We start from the raw sequence: 24,071 nt of genomic DNA, 5'->3' as shown, positions 1-24,071 counted from the left end.
TAGTTCTCTAAGCCCCTACCCTTCTGTAATCCTTCTTAAATAGAGAGTTTAGAGATACATTTAACTCTCGCTTTACTTAAAAAGAGAAAGAACCTATCCTCGCCGCAAGTACTATTTCCCTAAAGGGAAACCTAGTCCTTATAACTACCGCCCTATTTTCTAATAGCTACCTACTAGAAAATAAGCCTCTCTATAACGAGGCCTCTTCAGCTTAGGCGTCGGAATAGCCTAACGGGTAAGTAGGTTTAAAGGGTTTACCTTAAAGGATAAGAAGTATAGGAAGTTAAGAGATAAGTTACGTAAATATCGGGGTAGGCGTGTTACTATTAACCTTTAGTAGAGATTGATACTTTAAGTTGACTACGAAGGTCCTATCTACTACTAGAGAGCGTAGTCTAAATATATATAGGAGATGCTAATAATCTTAGATTATGTCTTTAGATCATGATATTAGATTAGGTATATGGATTAGTTCTAATCTATTAGCCCGTGCGTAGGGATCGTCCTAAGTTATATAACTTTTCGTGCTACTTTTCTAACGGCTAACTTTCTACGACCTAATAACCTTCCTTTTTATTATAGAGCGGACGCGATAAGTTCCTTACCCTTAATCGCTCTGTAGCTTTGTTATCGGCTTGCTGCTTTTATCCTTATAGACGATAATCCCTTATAGGCTTCTTAGGGTTGCGGCCTTAGTTTCCTTGCGGTCTTTACCTAGTACGTATCTACTAGTATCTTACGGGACGCGGGCCCTTGTAGTTACTAAGCCCCTATAGTCTCTAGGCCCGTATAGGCCTTTTTCCTATAAGGTCTTCCTGACCCTGCGGGTTGATTCCCCTTGAGGTCTATAATACTCTCTAGGATAATATTATCCCTTTTAAATCCGCTAAAAAACTACGGACCTAGTTTAAAGTAGCTACTTATAGTCTCCCTACTAGGGATTACGCCTCTCTAGAGGCGCTCTCCTCCCTTAGAGAAGAAATTACTACCTTTAATTAAGGTCTAGAGCTAGCAGGAACTCCCTACTAGCTTACCCCCGAAGAAACCCGGGTAAAGAAGCTTTCTAGCTTAATCTACCTAGCCTTTTCTACCGCATCAGAGGTAAATAGAGCTATTAAAAATAGACTCTTTATTACCGGGCTCTCTCTCCGAGTCGAGCCTCTTCGAGCCTATCCCTAGGCTCTCTCTCTCTTTACTCCTCCCCTAGCCTCTACCACTTTTCCCTATCTTTTATAGAGGTTTTCCCCTAGGGTTTTTACTCTATAAAAGACACCTACTCCTTTACCTAATACTACTTCTCAATACCTATTTCTTTCCTTCGTATTATACACCGGCTTAGATTTAACTATTCCTTATATAACCTTACTTTTATCTTAACTCTATACTCCCTAGTTAGTTCTTTAGATAGAATCGTCCGTTATAGTCTTAGACTATATATAGACGTTAAACGAATTAATTAATTAATTAATTAATTAATTAATTAATTAGCCGTATTCTTAGCGACCTTAGAGCTAGTATAAGCCTAAGGGTATCCTATCGTATACCTAGGGCGCGTTTATATCGGCTAGCTAGATAGGCTAGCGTCGGGCCTAGCTACGAGCTAGATAGTTATACGTCGGTTAGTTTTTATCTCCTATTTCTCTTAATAGGCCTCCCTAGATAGATAGTCGTATTACCTAAGCGGAGATAGTAGGTAGCGCGGTTATAGTCGTAGTCGGCGCGTCGATAAAAAATTTTTATCGCGTCGAAGCCGTACCCTAACAGCCTATAATAACGTGTTACAGGCTACTACCTATTACCTCTATACTTAGCTACCTATTAGAGAGGCGTTAGGATTAGAAAGGATAGGATAATTCTTAGGCGGGTTAAGGGGGGCGTAGAGGAATCCTCCTAGATATTAGAGGGGCGGGTTTCTATCTCGAGATTAGCTAGGTACTTCTTTAGTCTCGAGGTTATAGTTCCGGGTAGTTTCTAGAGGAGAGGTTTTTCTTAGTAAGGAACGCTAAAAAATTTTCCCGCTAGGTCGGAGGAAAGACTAGTATATTTTCCGGTTATAATATAATAACTAAGGCCTAGGGCCTAGTATAAGTTAGGAAGGTAGATAAGCTAGCTATACCGGTTCGTTTAGCGCCGGATTTAGGTCCCTAGGAGCGCTAGTTATTACATTCCCTTCTACCTCGAGAAAGTATATTATAACTCTTTTAGTTTAGTAAGCTTCGAGGGATTATATACTACCTCTTAGAGGTTAGATTAGTTATTAATAATATATAAGCGGTAGACCCCGCTAGTAATTCTTTAAGTAGTTCTAAGTTTTTATTTATTATAATATATTTATAGTCGCTACTAATTTATACTCCTATATTAAATTTTAGTCTTTATTATTATTTACTAAGAAAGAACTAACTTCGTATAGGTAATCGAGCCTACTTAGTAGTACTATCGTTATTGTCTTCGTCCGTAGCTTCGTTCTAGCCTTTATCCTTAGCTTCCTTCTTACTCTCGTCCTTAACTTCGTCCTTACTCTCGCCGTTATCCGGAAGCTTTAAGTTATACTCCGTCTCTAAGGTATTAGTTACTAGTCCTCTAAGCGCCCTATTAATAATAGTATTAACTATCTTCGCCGCCCTCTTAAATACGTCGTTCTTATAGACGTTTATCTTATAGTTCTTTTTCGAGCGGTACTTCCTATTACTAAGACCGGCGTTAAAGACCTAGCTAACGATATACTAGTTCTCCGGAACTACGCCTAGATAGTATTTAACCTAGCTAAAAAGATCTAGTAGCTCTTAGTTAACTTCGGTCTTTACCCGGCGTAGAACTATCTAGTATAAGCGTATTATCGTTAGATATTCGAATATTAGCGTAAACTACTCGGTTTATAGAGCTCTATATAAGCTGAAAAGAAGGAGGGGAGTAGTCGGTAGTTATACCTCCGTGTTTTAGGGCTTACTCGACGTATCGTGTCTGGCTCTATAGCTAAGGTAGTCGGCTTCCTAGTAATGTCAGTAGTTCTACCCGCTCTCGGCTATAAACTTTAACACGTCCGTATACGAGAAGGTCTTGTATCTATTACTATAGTGTCTTTTCTTAAACTAATGAGATACTAGCGCCCGATCTTTAAGGCTTTTCTTACTACGACTAGAACTGCGATGGCAGTCGTCAGGGTCTTGGTCTTAGGTATACTGGCGTTTATTTTTCGCATAGAAAGTCGCGGAGTAACCTAGGTGTAATCTAAAGCGGCGAAGGTATTGTTCGAAATCCTTCGGGACGTTACCACTTAAGACCGACTTCTGGGTGTGAATGCGGTAGATGGTCTCCATGTCCTTCCAGCGGCTGCTTAGGAGCTTCTCTTGTTGCACAGCATTGTACAAGTGGGCAGCGTCCATGATGATAGATGACTGATTTGCGTACATCAGGCTTTGGTTGTGAAACAGAATCCTCAAATGGTAAGCCCAAAGACCACACAACAAAGGATGCATCTTCATCAGCAAGAACGGTTCGCCAGCCTTGCCTTCGTGGTTAGCGTAGATGGGATCCGCATTTACCCATTGATCGATGATGGCCTGAAGGTCAGGAAAGTGACAGGTACATGCCGCTATGCTGGAAGTCTCTTTGAACTTTAAGGCCTGGTTGAGTGAAGCTTCAGTCTGTTGCGCTATCTTTTGCAATTCCGAGAACCCTCTTTTCGCGTCTTCCCCCAGAATTTGAGAGATACAGAGGAATATATGGGCCGCAAAGGCTGCCGTAAGATGCACCTTGCCCGTGTTATATACTTCGCGTAGATTTTGCATGAGGTTATCCTCGGTGGGTGCGGCGGATTTCTTCGTGACCTCGAAGAAGAGAGTAATCTGGTTCAGGGCATTCCGCAGCTGATCCCACATCACTGTTCTCGCATCGTTGAGATTTTCATAAGGACGCTTTGTGCTTTCCGTGCTCTGATCGCTGGAATGCTCATAAGAGCCATGAAAGTCCTTTACCAAGCTGTGAGCCGTCCAGAATATATTGTCCGCTGCTTGGTATTTATCGGAGTTCATCTCTTCGTCGAGCGGATCTTCTCCAATACCCTGGCATTGAGACTTGTACACAATTTCAAGCAATGCATCAATACTTCCAGCCTTCTCAATCATTTCCTGTACATCCTCTTCCAAGCACCGTGCGAAATCGATCGCAGTGTTTGTCGTGATGGACACACTAATCAAATCTCTCTTGTGGTCGCGGTACCCTCTCCACATCTCGAAGATGACGGAACGGAGCTCTCGATAGTCTTTGAGGAGCATGAGGAAAGCTAGGACGCCATCGTCATGATCCTGCTGTAACTCGGCTTTGTGGTCCTTGTGGTCGGGCTTCGCCGTTGCCGTTGCCGTTGTCGGGAGAGGAGTATCAGGAAGTTGTAGTTCCTCGGATGGATCATCAACATGCAACTCTGAGAAAGAATTGACGAACTCGCCATCAGAAACTACCTCTGCCTCCAGATTGGAAGGCCGCTTACTCATTTTACCAGTATGCATCCGCGGACGTAGGATCTCTCAGACATTCTCCAGGACACTGATGAAAAAGTTGTGCTTTTGATTAGATTCAGAATCCTTGATGTCCATAGAAGAAGAAATTGAAGACATCTGGGCGCTGTAGCTTTTCCGAACGGTGATCGCCCGATCAAGCGCATTGGAAATGCGTCGAGGCACCTGAACATTGCTGGCACCAACAACGTACTTTGCCAGGTTAGCGAAATCTTTGGTAGTGACAATGTACGGGCTTCCAGATGTTGCCGAACCTTTTGGCGGCTGTCCTGCAGCCGCTCGTGCCTCCTTCCGTGCCTTTCCTTTCAACTTTCCTGAGGTTGGTGGTAGGGCAGTGTCTTTTCCGGTATCTTTCTCGGAAAAATTCTTGGAATAACCGCGTTCTTGAGCAGTGGTCGTAAGCCAAGAAGCTACAGCATTGGTGTCGTCTTTGTACTGCCTATATCTGCTTGTGAGAGATGTCGGCAACATGTTTCGTTGGTAGAGTGAGGCGCTTAGCCTCAAGGTGATATAGCGTGGATCGAATGACTGGTAGAAGTTTAACGAAATGAAGTAGAAGACGCGATGGTCGTGTGCGGAGAGTTGCAAAGGAATGATGGGCAATACTGCGGTACAAAGTATATATATGCAACGTCCTTAACACACTCTTTCGTAACTATGTGAAGAGGAGGGCTTTTAAGCGATATGTTATAACATTTTTTCCAAACAAAGCTTTAGGTTCCTGCAGCTGGGGCAAACACAAACAAAGATTCAGCTGGCGCGGCAGCATTACTTAACAAAGAGCTGGTCAGTTACAGCTTAGCAAGTTTGCACAATGTGTTGAACAACGAGACAAAGGAGAGTAATTGTTGATCGAGCAACGAGCGCTGCTGGCCACAGATGTAGCAGCAGCAACAGACTAAGCAAGACTAACTACAAGGGGCAAGCGCTAAGCAGGCAAGTGAGCTCTGCCTGCAGGACGCAATGCAAACTTTCGATAACAACAGTGCAAGCACGCTTACGTTGCTTGCCAGTCCGTGATCCAACCAACCAGCAGTACCTGGATGGTGAGGCAGTGTAAGAACCAAATCCAAGAAAGTCGTAAGTCGTAGGTCGTTCGTAAGCCGTACCGCGATCCTCGGCACCCACGATTTACCATGTCCAATCCAATTTGTGCCTGTGATTCACCCCAAATACTGCGCCCGCAGCACCAAAATTCCAATCCAGACTCCGCAGCCAGCAATTTGCGCGCATAAGCGGCCAGTTCCTCAGTCATATCATTCTTCTTCTTCAAGAAACTCCCAACGAATAGACTGTAAGCATGTTAGCCAGTTCCGGCACATTCCTCCTTCTAAAACAGCTGCGCATACGAGGTCGTCTCCAATGATAACCTATTGTGGGATGATCAGCTCGTTTTCGATCCAATACCAGTGCGCGTTGTTGATGGTGTCGATCTGGCTTGGTTAATATCCTGCCGCTGTATGTCGTTGACGTTCAGGATGTGAAACTAACAACTTCTTCCCACACTTTTCTGAAAGCATGTTCGGGCAGTAGACCGTGGCCGCGCCGAAGTCCCAGATCGTTGGCCTCATTGCTGAGGTGGGTCATGCAATCGGTGATGTACTGTCTCCTGTACTCGGCTTCCAGTTGCTCTTCCAGTTGCTCAGCTTCCCGTTGCTCGGGGGTGCCATTGAAGGTGTATCTAGGCATGTTCGCGATATTGAGCTTGTGGTGTTGACTGTTGGTTTTGTGGAGTTGGCCGTGCAGTTAGTGTGTGTTTGTGAGTTCGGTGTGTGGTGGTAGACAGTCTTTGGGGACAATGTAAGGGCGTTTATATACTTCTAGACAAGCTTATTGTGGCAAGGTCTAAGCCTGAATGTATGCACAGTTTCTGGACAAACACTGAGGTGATCTTGGGGCTGAGATTCAATAGTAGGCATCAATGCCAACGAGGCCTGATCGTCAACAGGGCGTGACATGGCTCGGGCCGTAGTCCAGTATCAAAAGCCTTAGCGGTTCGTCGATCCCTCCAAATAAGTGGCCCTGGTCTGGATTACATGGTAGGGCTGTCTGGGACATGAGCCTCGGCAGGCCGGTGAGCCTGAGGTTGAAGATTGGTAAGTCTGGTGATCAGTCTGGGACGCGTGGTCCGGCTAGGACTGCAATTTTAGTGCGTATCGTGACTTCTTGGCATAGTGGTGAAGAATGTTTGCTCTGGTGGAGGAGGCGCAGATCGCTGATCGAAGGCTATGAACAAGTAAGCGGACAGAGGGCCAACTTACTCAGTAGTCATATGAGCAGTAGCTCTGGACCGTATCCTGCGACCCGACCATCAAACACAGCGGGCTGTCACTCCTGGAGGTTGGTCACGTTCAATCCAGCCTATGGTTGTTGTAAAAGCGTGTGAAATAATCGACCAGCTAGAAGGTATACCTTACCAAGCAGCCGCTCGTTATGCCGACCCCCCCCTCCCCCCCCATCACAGGCACTCAGCCTCCCAGTCATAGAACTCGTGACGCCATTACCGTCTCCCTTCATGAGCCAACCACAAAAACTAGTACTCCGAGCTCATACGAATGTACAGCGCTAAGTCAACAGCCCAGACCAAGCGGCCGACCAGGCTAAGATCAGTGAGTTCAATCCGCTTGAAGCCATAAAACGGCTACAAGGCCCCATCGCCGACTTCGTTGCCCGTCAAGGACGAAACTCCCTCCAAACAAGCCCCTACAGCAAACCCGTCAGCGAAACCCCCCATCAGCACGCCCAACTCAGGCGCAGCAACATACCAACTTCTCTCCTTCGGGGGCCCAGCGACACGTATGGCTAGCCGCCCTCTCGACACCGACGTCCTCGATCTTGCGCTCCTGCACTTTCTTGTCAACGACCGGCCACGTTCGCTCGACTCAACAGTCAACAAGGCGAGAAAGACGCTGGCTGAGGACTTACGACTTCGGCCCAGACGGCAGAAAACTGGGCGCGCGGGAGGAGGGCCCCGCCCTCGCCGTCCCAGATGCCGCGATCCCGGGCCTCGGCGCTGAGGTACGCGAGGAAGGTGTTGGCGGCGTGGGCTTTGATGCCGGGGGAGAGGAACATGGTCGTCATGGTGGTGGTGGTGGTGGTGTCTATGGTGTGGTCGGGTGAGTCGAGAGCGAAGAAAGCAGCGAGAGAGCTGCTTGTCTTGAGCTGCGTACGTACAGGCAAGAAACAAAGACGTTGTCAGTGTCACCCAGCCAGCCGCGCTAACCGGATCCAGCAACATGTTTAACACGAACAAAGCGCGGCCCTCGAATGACGTGACCCCGCCTTTCACACAGGCCTATAAGCAAGCCAGCTAGATCCATCCCTTACCCGGGCGGGCTGGTGTAGTGGTTTAACAGCCTCATACTACAAGTGGTAACACAACCAGTTCGACCCCCACCGCCTCCAGGGGCTTTGCGTAAAAGGCATGAGGGCATATATATTATAACCTGGACCCGCCTGATTGCGTACATATTACCGCTCAATTGGTATCCGAGTGAGCGCGTAGTACGGCTCAGGCGGGTTCGATAATTGGGGCCTGCGGTCCCTGGAGGCGGTGGATCCTTTTTGGGGGATTTTTTTGCTGTTGGTTTTTGCTTGTGTGCGCTTGGATGTGTGAGATGCTTGTGAAGTAGTATACAATGCCAATTCAAAGGACGCAGATAGATCTACTGCATACATACATACCAGTTTGCGATAATGCACCAGTGCTTGCAGCTGACGAGTTCAGACACTGATTCATTAGATGCCATCAAGGCACACCAAGCTCGAACTTCTGCATTCACCGGTCCGCACAGGGCGTCACTTACATTGAAAGCAGACCGAGATCGTTCTACATCCCAATACAGTGCACACGAACCCATGGGCCGCGCCAGATCCCTTACACCCCCCAGCAATTTCAACAACACTGAACCGCAAGACACAGAACCATTACACCTTCCATTCTAAGCTCCACACTACGGTCAGAGACACGTATCCCAACCATTCGAATCCTCAGCGCGCAGATTCCCTTCCGCGTAACCCAAAGCACGCCAAGGCGCTTCAAATGCCGATGCCACGATACCAGGATACCATAGGCGCGCCCACGCGCACCTATACAGAGATGCGAGCGCTTGCTTACGTTTGTAGGTAGTAAATTAATAGCTACCTATCTCACTCATAAGGACAGCAGCACAACCACACTCCACACTCTCCACGCCCAAGAATGCACGCATTAACAGCGAAGCAATCTTCGCCCCCGCAAGACACAGGACTTCAACTATTACTATTATGATTTACAACCACCCATTTACAACCACCCATGCACAACCACCCCGCCCAAAAGAACGCCCCCACAGATTCAAGGACAGAGTTAGTCAACCCACCCCTCCAGCGCCCTTACATCCGTCCTCAGCGCCATCGGTCCTTTCGCTGGCTTCCCCTTCACCGCACCATCCCTCCCCCCCACACCACCACCCGCCCCACCACCCACAGCCCTCAGCACCGGATGCCGTTCTCGCAGCGTCGCCACATCCGGATCGAGCAAGCTCCAAAACGCAGCGCGAGAAACCGGGTCCACAGCATTCACAAACGTATCTCTGCGGGCCCGGGCCCAGGCATCGAGCAGCTGGGGTGGGGCGCCGCGGAGCAGGTGCGCGGAGAGGACGGTGGCGAGGGACGAAGCGTCGAGCAGGCCGGTGTTGAGGCCGAGGCCGGCGTAGGGGTTTGTCACTGCTTGTGCGTTAGCGAGGCGAGCTGAGCTGGCTGAGATGGGGGGTGTGGGGGGTGAGTTGGAGGGGAGGGAATGGGGGAAAGGGAGCGGACGTACAGTGCGCGGCGTCCCCCACAAGCAGCACATTGGCCTTCCTGAACGTGGCGGCGCACAGCTGCTGCGCGCGGTACGGCGCCACGCGCTCGATGGTGCAGGCGTCGAGGGGATCGGGGCCGCCTTCGGGGAGCATCTTTCCCAGGCGCTGGCGCACGAGCGCGTCCAGCGCGGCGGGTGTATCGAGCCATTCTTCTTCTGGGACGCTGAACGACACCCTCCACAACCCAACAGTCTTCTTCCCCTTCCCGTTCCCCACACCCTCTCCTATTCCCTCGCCCACACCATCGCCCTCATCCTCGCCCTCGCCCTCAGCCCCCGCCTCAGGAGCTAAAATCGGGCCCACCAAGCCCGCCCACTCCCTCCCCGCCAGAAAATTCCCTCCGACCCAGCCCGCGCGGCCCGTAAAGTCGTACCTGACATCGCACGCGACAAGTCTGCGCGGGAGCGTCGCGCCCTCGAAGGGTATGCCCGCGGCAGTGCGGACAGCGCTGTGCGCGCCGTCGGCGGCGACGACGTAGCGGGCTGTGAAGGTGAGGGTGTCTGAGGAAGAGGGGGAAGAGGAGAAGGCCTCAGCGAGGACCTCGACGCCGTTGCGCTGCTGCGTGAGGCTCTTGACCGCGACGCCGGCGCGGAGGGTGACGTGTGGAAACTCCTGCAGTTTCTGGCGCAGGATATTGCAGAAGGTGGGCTGGGGGACCGTGAGGGGGCCCTCACCAACGCCTTTACCCGGCCTCGGCATCTCTGCCAGCACCACCCCCGTCTGCGCATCGCGAAAGCAAATCCCCTGATCCACAAGCCCTCGCGCCGCAGCAACGAGGGCGTCGTACACGCCCGCGGCGCGGAAGTCCGGCAGGATGCTCGGCAGGTGCGTCATCGCTTTGGGGGCGGGGTCGGGGGATGTGGATGCTTCGAGGAGGAGGACGGGAAGGTTGGCCTGCGCGAGGAGGAGGGCGAGGAAGAGGCCGACGGGGCCGGCGCCAATGATGAGGATGGGTGTTGGTGGTGGTGGTGGGGGGGCGGGGGTGTCGTGCGCCATTGTTGGGTTTTGGTGGTGGTGGGGGAGGAGTGGGTACCTGTAGTAGGTACGGTGCTACATATATATAAGGTGGAGGTGACATGATGCATGTTCGATACGCGAGCGTTAAGCTTTCCGGGAGGGGAGTGGGGACCCGAGATCTCGACGCGGGAAGGACGCAAGATTAACGCGCGATCCGCTCCCGCCGATCGCCGTGCCGTAGCTATGTAGCCCGAGCGTCCGGGGGCGTCAGGTCAGGCCATGGCACGATGAATGAGATTGAGGGCGGACGGCGGAGCACTGCAGAAGAATAGGTAGGTAGTGCGTGCGTACCTGACTCAAGTTCATATGTCCATTACATCTATCTATCAATACAGTATACACTCATCCAACTACTACTACTTACCAAGCTAGAACAACAGCGCCACGCCCGTAATCGCGCGCTCGTCATCCAAGAACAGCCGCGTCTTCTCCGACCCATCCATCTTGCAGCGATAGACACTGCCACCCAAATCCGCGACGTAGATATGGCCATTCGCATGGTCAATCTTCAAGCCAATCGCCTCGTTGAAGTTCTTGGCCAGGATGGCGTGCTTGCCCGCCGCCTTGCCCTCCGCCGTCAGCGCGACCTTGTTCAGCGTGTTGCCGCTGGGCAGCTCGCCGCGGTCCGTCCAGTACAGCGTCAAGGACTTCTCGTCGAGCTCGAGGTCGATGGGCTCGGGCAGCGCGTCGACAACGACCTCGATGTCGGATCTGGTCTCTGCCGTCTGGCCCGCCGGCATGGCGATGCCGGCCGAGAAAATGCGGCCCTTGTTGCCCTTGGACGGGCCCTTTTGCGTCCAAAAGAACTTGCCCATCTGCGGCGCGACCGAGATGCCGACGCACCACTTGAAGACATCCTCGTCGTCCTTCTCCCAGTCGCCGTTCTTGACTATGTTCTCCAGCTCCGATCCGTCAAACCCGCAGCGGAAGACGCGCATGCCCTCGCGGTCGCAGAAGTACAGCTTGCGGTTCACGGGGTCCACCACCAGCTGCTTGGGCGTGTTGACCGCGCCGCGCGGCACAATCTCCTTGACGTCGCTGCCGTCGGGCTTCGCCGAGTAGACGGCCCCGTCGTTGACGCCCGGGTCGCCCATGCACGTCCAGAAGATGCGGTCGCCCTCCGGGCTGATGTCGATGCCGTCGGGCAGCGACTGGCGCTCGGCGAGCACGCGCGTGATCTTGCCGTCGGCGCTCAGCTCGAGCACCGAGCCCGCGCTCTTGACCGGGTGCGTCACGCTGGAGAGGCCGATGTCGAGCGCGAGGATGCGGGGGCCGCTGGTTTGCTTCGCCGCGGCAGAGCTGGTCGTCGCCGCCGGTGGCGCCGGCGGGTGCAGGCCGCCCTTGGCGCACTTGCTGCCCAGGCGGCCCTGGTCGATGTAGTTCTTGCGGAGGAAGTCGACCGTCTTTTCGCCCGAGAGGCCGCGCTCCTTGATGTAGTGCTCTTCGATGAAAGCGACAGTGTCAAGACCGACACCTACATCCGTTGTTAGTATCTGCCAGATTTTGTCGCGTCCCTATGAGTGCCAACTTACTGTCCATGAGTCTGCACGGCGGCGGCTTCTCCGTGCCGAACATGGTCGCCCACATGGCGTCGATAGTCTCGGGCGTGGCAACGCCGTCGTCCATGATGGTCATGATCTCGCGCTTGATGGCAGCCCACAGCCTGTTGAAGATGAAGCCCGTCGACTCCTTGGCCACGGTGAAGGGCACCAGTCCAGCCTCGCTGTGCCTCTCCGTCAGGAAAGGGAAGATCTCTTCCGCAGTGTATCCGTCCGTCATCAGCTCGACCGCCATCGCCGTCGGCGGCATGTAGTAGTGCGTGTTCAGGATGCGGGCCTTGGTGTCATCAGAGACCTTGTCGAGCATTTCCGACGACTTGTACGAGGAAGAGTTGCTGGCCAGGATGGCATCGTTGGGCGCAAGGCGCTCCAGCTCGGCAAACGTGTCGATCTTGATGGGGAGCTTCTCCGGGACGGCCTCGATGACCAGCCATGCGTCCTCCAGAGCGTCTTCCAGCTTCTCGTATGCCTCCGCTTTGCCCAGCGCGCGGCCAGTCTTCTCAGCATATGATGGCGCATTCTCCTCAACGAACTTGACGGCGGCTTCGCCCTGCTCGACGCTAGGGTCTCTCATCTTGACGGTCCATCCGGCGGAGACCCAGCAAGTTGCTGTTTATTGTCAGCGCAAGATCACGAAGAAGTAACTGCGGCCTACCTACCAATGCGACGACCCAACACACCAGCGCCCAGAATGGCAATGGGCCGGCTCTCGTACGCCTGCGGGGGAGTCCAAGGTGCGCGCATAATGACACTGATCTGAGGACGAGATTCCAAAGGAGAGGGGGAGAGAGAGAAAACACAGATTGGGGTATATAGACAGACAGACAACAGAGAAAAGGGCTGAAACAGAATACCTACAACCTCACAAAGCCAGGCCACCAGCCAGTTATATACTCACCTTATATCCGCCTCCTCCGCACAACCGCGTGATTTCCCCCCAAGCCCACACCCACGCTTGCACCGTACCGCACCGCTAGAAACCAGAGTACGTACCGCCACCAGCACCGCCGTCCGGGCACGCATGACGCCAGACGGCTCTTACGCGCCGCACGAATGCCGCAGCGTCAGCGTGCGAGCCAGACCTTTCCATGCTACCTATCCGTAGAGGTTACCGGCAATGACATGACCGCGCATGCCCCGAGCTTTGGCTTCGCAATCGCGTGTCGGACGACCGAGCCCTGCCCGCAGCAAAGCCGCCTGCGCGTAGATCGCGTTCCCAACGCATCCGCGCAAATTCCAGAAGCCAGCCTAGTATTTCGGGCCGAGCGCGCGTCCCTTGCCCCCCAATCTCGGCCCCCCGGCGGGGGTTCAGTAATCCGGCGCCGTGGGCGTGGGTGCCGATACAAGAGTGTGGGAGGAGGTAAGAAGCGACGCGAAAGATGTGCGGGGAGGGCCTGTATTTCGTACAGGCTTGTCGAACGGCCCCCCCTGCCGAGGATGCGCCGCCGCCTCTCCAATGCGGCTCGTGCCTCTGGTTTCGAATGGGAATCTGAGCCCTACGAACAGGCTGGCTAGGCTGAGTGGCTGGCCACGTCGTCGAACTCCGTGTCTGAGCCTCCTGCCGGTGTATCCTGGTGTTTTCTCATCATCAGCGTCTCCCGCAACTACGAGCCGCCAAACGCCTCGGTGCCGAGACACCTACTTGTTGTAACACGTACCTCAGCAGGCGGCCCTGGTGGCCCGGCGGGCGGCCAGCGCATCACCCCTTAGCCCTGTCGCGCTTGTTGCTTGATCTTCGAAATAGAGCCCGCCGCCCGCGCTCCTCCCCAGCTAGTCAGGTACCCCAACCCACCGTTTATGACATGCTCGCAACGTAACCTCGCCATCACTTCGATGACTTTCACGATCCTCGATCAGCCAACGTCAAGTTGATGTCCGACTGTGACGCTGCATTTGCGTGGCCCTGGATTTGTTGGGCGTCAAGTGGCGGCGCAGAGCCGCACAGCGAGTGACGGGGCGAGATGCGAGATGCAAGATGACGCACATGCACGTGTGGCGCGGTCATGAGTCGCGGGTTGTGGCGCTGTGGCTGTCCGGGTAGGCTGGCGGCGGTGCGCCGTTAGAGTGATGTCGGTATTTTGTTGTGTCTGTAGATGGAGATGGATTGTGTAGATGTGGTAGTTTGCGTGCAGATGGTAGAGTTCGCATTATAGTTCTGGTGTTTGTTTGGGATGTTGCAGTGTCTGCGAAACAGGCATTGGAAGCTTGACGTCCACCATCATTGTTTCCTATCACAAGCACTTCGAACCTCTCTGAACAATTTAAAATGTACAATTGAATCAAACGATATATAGTAGATATCCGCAAAAAATGCAGCAGTCATGCCCACCCAAGTCTAATCCCGCGCCCTAGATATAGTAGTAGCCAAACACACCCAGGCAACAACCCATAAACCCCAACCCGTTAAATCCAAACGGTATCACCGCATCCACGGCAGAAATTACACACCCACAAACTCACACCCCGATTAGAAGCAGAAAATCTGGTCCGTAATCTTTGCCACCGCGCCCGGCGCCTGGAAGCCCATACCCACCAACGCGCCCTTGGCCGCGTTGACCATACCCGGCGGTCCGCAAAGCATGACCTTGGAGTCCTCGCCAGCGGGGTGCAAATGCTCGCGCATAACCTCCGCCGTGACGTAGCCGGTGCCGTACTCCCAGCCCTCCGGCGCCTGGTCCAGCATATACCACATGCGGAAGTTCTTGGGGTAGCGGCGCGCAAATGTCTCCAGCTCCTTGCGCAACAGGATGTCGCCCTCGCTACGGTTTGCGTAGATCAGCCGAATCTCCGTCGTGTCACGCTCGTCCTCGCAGATGGCCCGGATCACCTGGTACATGGGCGTGATACCCGTTCCGCCTGCAATCATGCCAATGCGCTTCGCCCAGCCCTTGCGGTAGCGCATGGCGCCCTTGGGGCCGCGGAACTCAACCTCATCGCCGACGTTCAGGTGCGCGAGGTACTTGCCGGTCAGAAGGCCGTCCGGGTAGCAGCGTATCACGAGCTCCAGGCGGCCGAGGTCCTTGTTGTTGGAGGTGGGGGTGTAGGAACGGGTGACGGCCGTCTCACCAACTTGCGCCTTGATGGCCACATGCTGGCCAATGGGCAGGCCAAGGACGGTTTGAGGCGTCGGCAGCTCGAAAACGAAACGGTACACGTTGGGCGCCAGGGTGTCCTTGCGCACCAACTTAAGCTTCTTGTACTCCTTGGGCGCAAGGAAGCCAGCAACCGGCCGCGGCGCGACGGATATCCGCTTCGACTTGATGTGCGGCGGGTATTTCGTGAAGCCATGCTCAATTTCCGTCATCTGGTTGAGCTTGTGCGCCACGATGCTGCCGACAGCGAGCGAGACGGCGCTCGCAACGATGAAGCCGTTGGCAAAACCACCCTTGGGAAGACTGATCTTAGGGAGCCAGGTGGGAGAGAGACTAGGTAAGCTAGAGAGAGCGTCCTGCAGAGGGACGGCGGCGCCAGTCCGGGAAAGAACAACGGATCCGGCAGCGCCAAGGGCAACAACGCCAAGGGCGGTGTTCCGCACAGCGTGCGATTCGGGAACAACGGGCGCGGCCTGGGGCTCCTTCTTGACGAGGCGAACAGCTTGCGGGCGAACGTAGGCTTGGGCGTCCTTCATGGTGCCGATCAAGAACGGTTGCATAATTTCCGTGGCATCTTCAGAGTGTCCAACGTCTGTAAAATTGTCAATTTAGCAGTTCGTACTCCGATAGGTATGAATATGCTTACCCTCAAAGGCTGCGGTTGCGTCTCCTCCAGCCACTTCAGCAATCGTATCTACACCACCCGGGTGGTCATCCAGGTACTTGGTGACGTCGAATACTGGTGGAGCGTGAGCAAATGTCTTTGACTAGTGTCGACGAGGCAGCGCACCTTTGCCGTGGATGACGATCCACATGTCATTCCTGCTCTTGTGCGCGGCGACATCGCTGGCAGTGAACTGCTGGAGCTCCTTCTCGGTGTTCCATTGAGCCTTGAGCTCCTTCGTCTCGGGTACTGACTCCATGTTGTGAATGATAAAGTGTGACGTTGATTTACTCGGGGAAAACAGAGGAAAAGGGAATAAAAATAAGCCACGAAGAAAAGGAGGGTCAAGCAAGGAGTAGGCCTCAAAATTTAGAGCAGCGACACGTCGACGGTGGAGCAATGCCCAGAGAGCCCATGATTGCGGTCATATTATACGGATGGCCAATTGCGACGCCGGGGATTACAGCGAGCAACGGCCGGTACAGGCGGCATGTCGGCCCAAGCAATCGGCGTGGACGAATAAAGGCGGCCGAGTTAGGAGGCGGCCGAGGACCGAGCAGAAACTTCTCAACGAGGCCGTTCGAGATGTGGCGTCGGGGGCACGCAATGCGCCGGCCTAGGGGTGGATAATGAAACGGGTTTCCGCACAGGTCCGGCGGTGGCTCCGGTTTAGTCAACGTCCCCGATCTACGATATGCCGAGGTTGATCTGCGCACCGGTGGGGCGTCGGTGCCGTCGGTGGCGGCGCGTCGTCAGGAGTGGAAGGGCTGGAGAAGGGAGGATTCGAGGCTCTGCGGGAGCGCGGGAGCGAGGGAGACGGCTGCCATTTCCAAGAATTGGCGAGTCGTGGTCAAACCAGACTAATCTATCGCCTCCGCTTTGACAAGGGACCCTATGCCGAGGAGCAATCGTGATGTGTCGTCTTGGTCTCTGCGGCCGGTAGGCCTCTCCAAACTCATGGCCAATATAATACACCATGCGCGCGCTGCTGTCTCTCGCCATCCACCCTAGTGCTTGTATCCGCCATGTCACCCAAGCAGTTCTATCTCCTCGGTGAGGCCGTGTCCTCTGCCCGCCAAGTCGAAGTCGATGCTTCGCAGGACCTCGACGCCCTCAGGCAGCTCGTCGCCGCCCACTTTGCCATTGTCGAGCCCAGTGGTAAGTCGAGCCTTCTCCATGATGAAGCATTGCGGTGCTGACAACTCAGGCATCGACTTCCTCGTCGCCGATTCACAACTCACCGAGTTGTCCGACCTTCTGGCCGTCAACGAGCCCATTGGCATCACCATCGATGGCCAACAAGTGCGCGCTGCTCCTGGACCCAAGGGCCTTCCTTACGTAGGAAACTTCTTCGAAGTCTACCCCGACCACCTGGGCAACCACCAGCGCATGTTCGAGACGTATGGCCCGCTGTTCCAGACGACCAACATGGGCCGCACCGTGTACCAGACCAACGACCCGGCCATCTCTGCCATTGCCTTCGCCGAGAGCGACTTCTTCACCAAGAAGATCACCGAGGATCACCCGCTGTACGGCATTAAGAACCAGGAGGCCGGTGTGTTCCTTGGCGACACGGACCATCCTGCGTGGAAGGTGAGTCAACTCCATGTGTGGAGGTGTTGAGCGGCAGGAAGAATCGCGACGTTCGAAAGACGCATCGCGATCATCTGCAGGAAGGTGGCGGCCGCGCTAGTGGATGCTAGCGCGACCACCACCATCTCAACACCACGTCCGCATCTCAGAACGTGTATACTAACAGAATGAAATCCGCAGGCCGCCCATCGCTTCCTACCGCCCGCTCTGGGCCCGAAGGCCGTTCGCCACTATGCACCAACTATGCAGAAGACGGTTGAGGATGCGTTCCGCGTCTTCGACGAGCTCGACCGCCGCGACGAGGCGTTCAACGTCTACCAGTACATGCTGAAGCTGGGCTCGCAGGCCGTCGGCAAGCTTGTCCTGGGTATGGACTTCAGCCACTTCGACGAGGTCGATGCTCCGCTGCACGAGATGATCCGTCTGATCGCCGAGATGCTGTCGCTGAACAAGAAGGTTACGTCGCGCGGCAATTGGTACGCTGCGCTGCCATTCGGAGACCCGAAGCGCCTGCGCGACATGAGGGCCCGTATCGAGGAGTTGATCTATGAGTCGGTCAGGAATGCCGAGAGTGGTGGTGTTGAGGACCTGGAGCTGCAGGACGCGGCGCTGAAGGCCAACAACATGATCGACTACGCCATCCGCGCCGTGGACAACAAGGGCGAGAAGATGCCCAAGGAGACGTTGGTGCCGTCCCTTCTGGTGGCAACGGGTGCTGGTTTCACCACGACGAGCTCGCTGCTGTCGTGGTTGATCTACAGTATGGTGACCTATGAGGGGGTTCAGGACAGGCTCCTACAGGAGCTTGTCGACCACGGCTTCACCGATGACACGCAGATTACCGCCGACCTGACGAACGAGCTCACTTTCCTCGACAAGTTTATCAAGGAAACGCAACGTCGCCACAACCCAAGCTTCCAGCCCGGCCGTACCGCCAAGACGGACCTCATTCTGCCTGGAGGATACAAGATTCCCGAGGGATCCATTGTAATTCCCGCTCTTCATGCGCTGCACAACAACGCCGACATCTGGGACAACCCCTACCGTTTCGACCCTGACCGCTGGGACACGGATGCGGTCAAGAACCGCCCCAAGGGCTCGTACATTCCCTTCGCCATGGGCCAGCGCATGTGCATCGGCTTCAACTTCGCCCTCCAAGAAATCAAGGTCTTCCTGCCCAAGCTGGTGTGGCGCTACCGCTTCACGCGCGAGGGCAACGATGCCGTCCAGTACGACCCCATGTTCCAGCTCATCCGTCCCAACAACCTGTACGTGCGCGCCGAGCGCCGCGAGAAGTGGCCGGCGCGGTCGGAGCGGGAGGACTCGCCCATGGCGGCGTAGAGGAAGAATAAGATGGTGCTAGAGAGAAGAGGTGGATATACCATGTATAATTAGGGGCTTGATTGGGTTTCTTTCAAGTGGACAGCTTAGGGAGTACCGCCGTATGGGCGTGCGGGTTCATGATAACCAGTAGATTAGAAGAGATGGCGTTGGGTATGGGATATCAGTCAGTCAGTCAGTTTATCAATCGTTTATTCTCAATGAGGTGACGGAGTTGTCTTTCTCGTGTTAGTATTCCCGCTTTTCCGTATTGAAAATTGGTCTCGCAGAATGTTCAAAAGACCTTCTTACCCGGTACTTACTGAGCACGACAAGCATCGAGCAGATTTCATCAAGGAAGCAAACCTGTGGTGCGGGTTTTGACGCTCTCGGAGAAAGCAACAAATGAGGAACTAGAAAAGTACATCAAGCCCGCATGATAACGGCTCCCGTAGTTGGTAGGGCGACAGCATGATACGGCAATAACCAGCACCAGCGCTGGATGATGGTGACGTTTAGCAACATCACGAGGCGAAACAGACTGACATGGAAGTAGTAGTAGCGCGAAGTAAAACTCTCGAGCATAATATGAAGTTGTCGATTTTTTTTTTTTTTTTTTTTTTTTTTTTTTTTGTCTACTGTCGCTTTTGGTCCATCTTACACTGAGTTGATAGGATTGTTCTTGCTGATTGAAACTGAGCGTTCCGGCGGCCTTCATAGAGGCTTTCGTGCGTAGAAATCTCGTGGTTGGTTATATACGCCATTCTTGCCCGAGGATACCTCCATCTCCCTATTTTCAAACCTTTAATAAAAACCTTGGGTTTTGTTACTTGTTTATTTTATATCTTTTCAAATACTCTCATGTCCTCGAAGTATTTCGTCTGAGAAGGCTAATATCTGGGAGCTGACGAAGCTACCGATAACTGAATCAGGTAGCTTGTTGGCCTTCACGAGTGACCAAGCAACGCCGACAAATTGATATATCCGTCCACTCTCAACATCTATTCTGTGCTTTGAGAGGTTCAATCCATTCAATGTTGCTTGCCCGTGCACGTCGTACAGCATGACGTCACCGTACTCAACCCCGCCGCCCCCGCTTCCAACACCAGCATCGGACTTCATCACGTCGCGACACAACAGACACAACATCGCAAGCAAATGTGTATCCGCCTGCTGTCCCACCTGGCTACACTCTCACGGATAAGCCATCAACGCCCGCTGACGTGAGCCTAACATACGAAGCCGTGAAGCACATCCCATGCATCCTGCCAGCCAGGCAGCAACGCCGTATTGGACGCCTCGCTCTCCGAGTGACAACCCTCCCACTTAACCCTGCGCTAGCCCGCTAGCATACAAGTATAAAAGATAAAAGGGGCGCACGCAATCGCACCAGCAGATTTCTTCGTTCACTTATCCACCAGAGCAGCATTCATCCACACTACTAACAGCACCATCGCTTCTTCTCAGTCATGGCTACCCCACAAACCCCTTCGATCTCCATTGGTCCCGGCTCCACCATCGCCATCACAGGCGTCAACGGCTACATTGGCAGCAGCATCGCAACTACCTTCATAAAAGCCGGATACCATGTGAAAGGAAGCGTGCGAGACGCCAGCCGCTGCGTCTGGCTGCGCGAGTACTTCACCAAACTGCTCGTCTCGTCTGACGATGCCTCCGACTCCAAGTCCTCGCACCACCCCCCTCGCGGGACGTTCACGCTGGTTGAGATCCCCGACCTTGCCGACATTGACGCTTACGTCCCGCTCTTGACTGGCGCCGCGTCCCTGATCCTCACCACCACCACCGCCAGCTTCACCGTCACCGACCCGGCCGCCCTGATCCCCATGACCGAAGCGCAGATCCTTGCAGGCCTGGAGGCCGCCTCGCGCAACCCTGTCGTGCAGAGCGTCGTGCTGACCGGCTCGGCATGGGCGACGCACACGCCCGAGCCGGACGTGCCCAAGCAGCTGAGCACCACCAGCTGGAACGAAGACGTGATGCGCGCCGCGTACGACGAGGACTGGGCCAGCAAGGGCAATGCCGCAGACGAGGAGGCGCGGGCCGCGCGCACAATGGCCGTCTTCATGGCCAGCAAAGTCGTGCAGGAGCGCGCGGCCTGGGACTGGGTGCGGCGCATGCGGCCGCGCTTCCGCTTCAACGTCGTGCTCGCCAGCACGGTGTTCGGGCGGGTGTCGGAGCCCGCGTCGCAGGGGCAGCCTAGCACTGCTGGGTTCCTGGCCATGGTGGTGAACGGCTCGGTGGAGGAGGTTGCGAAGATGGTGCGGCCGCAGTGGTTTGTCGATGTTGAGGATGTGGCCGTCTTGCATTTGGCGGCGGCGGTGCGGGCCGATGTCGACGCTGAGCGCATATTTGCGTTCTCGGAGCCGTACACTTGGAATGCTGTTTTGGAAGTGCTGCGTAAGGCGTACCCGGAGAAGAAGTTTGTGGACGATCTTGAGGGGCTGGGGAGGTGTTTGGTGGAGGTACCGAATGAGAAGGGTGAGCAGCTTTTGAGGGAGTTTGGAAGGGAGGGGTGGACGGGGTTGGAGGAATCAGTGAAGCGGACTGTAGAGAGCTTGAAACTGATTTGAGGGTGTGGGGTTTTGAAGTGAGGTGTGGTATTCCAGGAAGAGTTTTACAGGGGTAGGAAGTAGGTGGAGAGCCTGGTCGTGGTTGTTTTTTCCGCCGAGATGGACATAATTGGACCTTTTGTAGGTGCCATACATTGCCTGGACGGGGGTGGAACCGGGTAGTGGTAGAAATGTCTTTGTGGGCTATCCGGTGTGCCTGTGAGCGATCAGTGACGACGGACGCCTCCACTGCTGTGAGCTTTACGCGTACGAATTGCAAGCACGCTGGTGCGAGGGAAACTCACGGTAGTTTAATGCTGCAGAGCATACAGAGGCGTCTGTTCCTATTCGGTGATGCAGTGCAAGCGTCAGGGACAATGCGCACTTTCACACCACCCGATGTTAAGACCGGTGATATCCTTACGTAAACAGGTTAGTGTCTGGGTTAGCGAGACGGAGGGGCTTATGATTCCCCTGCTGGTCTTTTTGCAACTCTTTCAACTTGCTTTCTGAGCTGTTGTTGGTTTGCCACTTTTGCGACTTTGAGAGCTACTTCTGGCTTTTTGGGATTCGGCGTGACCTGCTCTGGGGCAGGTCGCTCGTACACCTTGGTCGGTCAACGGGAAGCTTCACGCCGTCATCTCGCTGCAGAAACCGTCCACCCTCTAGGATTATTCCGGCCTGTCTCATTGGCCAACACAACCTTCACCACCAGTACCAGCACCTCCATCATGTTCTCCGCTGTGGAGCAAGAAGTAGAAACAGTTCTACGCTCCCACTGTCTAAACACTAAGGCGAAGCATGGTGTCTTTCGGGATCTCTTAGAGTCCGAAGTCGTACGCTTTATGGCGTCCAGCGGAGTCGACGGAGCTCTTTACTGTGGACAAAAGTTGGACATCGCGGGCAAATCTTGGAAGGATCGCTACGAAGTGGCTTCTGACGACTGCGATTGGACCAGGACTAATGAGGGAAGTTTGAGTTGGTTAGCATTCGCCGTCAAGTCACTACACCTTAGTGACGAGAATTTAAGCGACAAGCTGCCCACCAAGTATTGGTGTTTCGAATTGGAAGAGCAGGAAAAGCAACGTACGGAGTTCCTTGTCATCGTCTCCCATGTTCAGCCTGGATATGTTACGCTTCTCCCGCGGACCGTGTTCGAGACTGCGGTGGCCGAGATGTCCGGACCCTTAAGTCAATACCAGCGGGGGAGTTCAGTTCCGACACTATTTCAACCGTACACGTTTCCGCAAGAGCTACTACGCGACGCAATGAAGAATGTCCGTGATGCAGCTTTGGGACTCAGAGACTATGTCGTTCCTTTCACCGGCGTGGTGGTTCGCAACTGGAAACCAAAGCTGACATCGCTTGATGATATCGGTTACATTAATATAACAACCATGGCCGATGATCCAAACATTAGCGCACTGGCCCATTTCGATATGGGAGTCGAGGATTCTGGAGTCGAAGGTGTCTCATGGGATTTCATACAAGCCCTGCCATACGTCGGTGATGCTCTCCTGCTTGGTCCAAATGAAGAAAAGTTCGGCGTGATTATGGAGGACGATTCAGTCATCGAGGATGGCCCGAACATAATCATTGACAACTCTGTTTGGGGCAAGGACGCACTCAAGAAAGGCAAGTCCCACCCATATCGGACCGTCCACTTCGTTTGGGTTATCAACAGAGGAAAAGGATACGGATATTGGATACCCGCGAGCCAGATCCAGCAAGAATGGGCCTTGAGTGTGGGGACAAAGCTCGAGGTTCCCTCGGCACAACTCAGTGAGTTCCGTGTCGACCTCAGGCGCGACGACTGGTTCAAGCACGTCTGGGAGAACATCATATCGGTATATGCGAATCCTCTTGACCTCGATCGGTTTGATCAAATGTTTCCTGTCTTGCCCAAGGAAACGTCCGACATCCGCAAGAGTAACGCCGAGGGCGAGCATGGTAACATGGGTACCGAAGAGAACAAGGTGGACAAGAGACTAGAAGGTTTGCTGCATACCGGTCGCTCAGCTCCTGATCGCCTTTATCAAGCTATGCTCCAATCATGTTCGTCCACGGGTGAAGGCATGATTCTTCCCTTGGGCCCGTTGAACGAAGACGGAAACCCGAACTTTGTCTTCTTTGACTGGACCTGGAGTGACAAGGACCGCAAAGAGTTTTCCGAAAACGGCCGTCTTCCCCAATGCTTCGATCATGAAGTCATGGATCCAGCCATGGTTCATTGTCTTCCCATTCTACTCTACCATACCTACAGCAGGGAGCACCCCCGCCATTCGACCGTAAAAGCACAAGACCTACAGGATCAGAAATTCCCATACCTTTTGTTATGTGAAATCCTTCCACCGGATGTTACCATGGATCCTCAACCCTGCTACTTCATCCCCAGCAAGGTTATGGCTATCCCGAAGAAGACGCAGGAGGTGGAAGCCCTCGACGCCTATCTTCCCAGAGAGCGACCTCTGTCTTCTTATACACTCTCTGACAAGGAGCTGCACCACGCTATCATGACCATCATGACCAAGGACCCTCCTGACGAGCCAGTATCGATTGGAAAGTCATCGGTAACGCCTTGGGATTATATAGCGGCGTTTAGACAGACGCCGAGCAGTTCGTCAGGTAAGGAAACTGAGGGTTGAGGACCTGAATGCGGGCACAAATTGCGCATCTCGCAAAAGACCGTCGGTTTTATCTCTTTCTTCAAGCACACATACACAGCGTGTTCAACCGTCCCGTCGGCGCCAGACGGTAGACGGGACGGATAGCCCACAGTCCGTACGGCCCAGCCGTTCATTAAGACGGTGGAGTGAGTCGTCCGGCTCCGTCGGACGGTTATCACGAGGCTTGGCATGGTGTTGATCGAATATATGCGAATATGTACAAAAAAAT

The 24,071-nt window shown here is 53.9% G+C and overlaps 10 protein-coding genes across 10 annotated transcripts; 4 read left to right on the top strand and 6 right to left on the bottom strand.

The window, feature by feature from the left end:
- Window positions 1–1,029: 1,029 nt before the first annotated feature.
- Window positions 1,030–1,179, top strand: K452DRAFT_234287 (uncharacterized protein; the record flags this gene model as incomplete). The annotated part of the gene is made up of 1 exon (XM_033537358.1): window positions 1,030–1,179. A coding segment is annotated over one exon (150 nt), but the record flags the coding sequence as incomplete, so codon positions are not given.
- A 1,994-nt stretch (window positions 1,180–3,173) lies between these two features.
- K452DRAFT_311733 (uncharacterized protein) lies at window positions 3,174–4,988 on the bottom strand (the record flags this gene model as incomplete). Its single annotated transcript, XM_033543458.1, has 2 exons — window positions 3,174–4,484; window positions 4,533–4,988. 2 exons carry the CDS (start codon window positions 4,986–4,988, stop codon window positions 3,174–3,176), a joined length of 1,767 nt encoding a protein of 588 aa, XP_033394099.1.
- Window positions 4,989–7,050: 2,062 nt separating this feature from the next.
- Window positions 7,051–7,755, bottom strand: K452DRAFT_311732 (uncharacterized protein; the record flags this gene model as incomplete). The annotated part of the gene is made up of 4 exons (XM_033543457.1): window positions 7,051–7,158; window positions 7,283–7,393; window positions 7,443–7,618; window positions 7,692–7,755. The coding sequence occupies 4 exons, from the start codon at window positions 7,753–7,755 to the stop codon at window positions 7,051–7,053; spliced, it is 459 nt and encodes a 152-aa protein (XP_033394098.1).
- A 1,013-nt stretch (window positions 7,756–8,768) lies between these two features.
- K452DRAFT_256622 (uncharacterized protein) lies at window positions 8,769–10,380 on the bottom strand. Its single transcript, XM_033538408.1, has 2 exons — window positions 9,322–10,380; window positions 8,769–9,224 (listed from the first exon to the last, which is right to left on the bottom strand). The coding sequence occupies exons 1-2, from the start codon at window positions 10,355–10,357 to the stop codon at window positions 8,866–8,868; spliced, it is 1,395 nt and encodes a 464-aa protein (XP_033394097.1). The 5' UTR covers window positions 10,358–10,380; the 3' UTR covers window positions 8,769–8,865.
- Window positions 10,381–10,746: 366 nt separating this feature from the next.
- K452DRAFT_234539 (uncharacterized protein) lies at window positions 10,747–12,681 on the bottom strand (the record flags this gene model as incomplete). The annotated part of the gene is made up of 3 exons (XM_033537372.1): window positions 10,747–11,852; window positions 11,911–12,546; window positions 12,597–12,681. The coding sequence occupies 3 exons, from the start codon at window positions 12,679–12,681 to the stop codon at window positions 10,747–10,749; spliced, it is 1,827 nt and encodes a 608-aa protein (XP_033394096.1).
- Window positions 12,682–14,253: 1,572 nt separating this feature from the next.
- K452DRAFT_353213 (uncharacterized protein) lies at window positions 14,254–15,991 on the bottom strand. Its single transcript, XM_033545814.1, has 3 exons — window positions 15,820–15,991; window positions 15,676–15,768; window positions 14,254–15,621 (listed from the first exon to the last, which is right to left on the bottom strand). Exons 1-3 carry the CDS (start codon window positions 15,950–15,952, stop codon window positions 14,405–14,407), a joined length of 1,443 nt encoding a protein of 480 aa, XP_033394095.1. The 5' UTR covers window positions 15,953–15,991; the 3' UTR covers window positions 14,254–14,404.
- A 727-nt stretch (window positions 15,992–16,718) lies between these two features.
- Window positions 16,719–18,794, top strand: K452DRAFT_256614 (uncharacterized protein; the record flags this gene model as incomplete). The annotated part of the gene is made up of 3 exons (XM_033538407.1): window positions 16,719–16,851; window positions 16,901–17,286; window positions 17,467–18,794. The coding sequence occupies 3 exons, from the start codon at window positions 16,719–16,721 to the stop codon at window positions 18,625–18,627; spliced, it is 1,680 nt and encodes a 559-aa protein (XP_033394094.1). The 3' UTR covers window positions 18,628–18,794.
- Window positions 18,795–18,849: 55 nt separating this feature from the next.
- On the bottom strand, window positions 18,850–19,239 carry K452DRAFT_290968 (uncharacterized protein). The gene has a single exon (XM_033541085.1). The coding sequence runs from the start codon at window positions 19,189–19,191 to the stop codon at window positions 19,033–19,035; it is 159 nt and encodes a 52-aa protein (XP_033394093.1). The 5' UTR covers window positions 19,192–19,239; the 3' UTR covers window positions 18,850–19,032.
- Window positions 19,240–20,075: 836 nt separating this feature from the next.
- On the top strand, window positions 20,076–21,197 carry K452DRAFT_311728 (uncharacterized protein; the record flags this gene model as incomplete). The annotated part of the gene is made up of 1 exon (XM_033543455.1): window positions 20,076–21,197. The coding sequence occupies one exon, from the start codon at window positions 20,076–20,078 to the stop codon at window positions 21,195–21,197; it is 1,122 nt and encodes a 373-aa protein (XP_033394092.1).
- Window positions 21,198–21,907: 710 nt separating this feature from the next.
- On the top strand, window positions 21,908–23,821 carry K452DRAFT_301320 (uncharacterized protein; the record flags this gene model as incomplete). Its single annotated transcript, XM_033542430.1, has 1 exon — window positions 21,908–23,821. The coding sequence occupies one exon, from the start codon at window positions 21,908–21,910 to the stop codon at window positions 23,819–23,821; it is 1,914 nt and encodes a 637-aa protein (XP_033394091.1).
- Between the last annotated feature and the right edge of the window lie 250 nt (window positions 23,822–24,071).

The sequence above is a fragment of the Aplosporella prunicola genome (genome assembly GCF_010093885.1).
Source record: "Aplosporella prunicola CBS 121167 unplaced genomic scaffold K452scaffold_24, whole genome shotgun sequence".
In the NCBI taxonomy this organism is placed as follows: domain Eukaryota; kingdom Fungi; phylum Ascomycota; class Dothideomycetes; order Botryosphaeriales; family Aplosporellaceae; genus Aplosporella; species Aplosporella prunicola.
Note: the sequence above shows the minus strand (reverse complement) of the source record. Positions and strands in the feature narration are given on the sequence as shown.

Bases quoted from the DNA above. Each gene is read 5' to 3' on its own strand.
- K452DRAFT_353213 (XM_033545814.1), bottom strand. From the start codon at position 15,952: ATGGAGTCAGTACCCGAGACGAAGGAGCTCAAGGCTCAATGGAACACC. The intron at 15,769-15,819 runs GTGCGCTGCCTC...ACGCTCCACCAG, and splicing joins GATCGTCATCCACGGCAAAG to TATTCGACGTCACCAAGTAC. The intron at 15,622-15,675 runs GTAAGCATATTC...ACAATTTTACAG, and splicing joins CGCAACCGCAGCCTTTGAGG to ACGTTGGACACTCTGAAGAT.
- K452DRAFT_256622 (XM_033538408.1), bottom strand. From the start codon at position 10,357: ATGGCGCACGACACCCCCGCCCCCCCACCACCACCACCAACACCCATC. The intron at 9,225-9,321 runs GTACGTCCGCTC...ACGCACAAGCAG, and splicing joins TGTGGGGGACGCCGCGCACT to TGACAAACCCCTACGCCGGC.
- K452DRAFT_290968 (XM_033541085.1), bottom strand. From the start codon at position 19,191: ATGCTCGAGAGTTTTACTTCGCGCTACTACTACTTCCATGTCAGTCTG.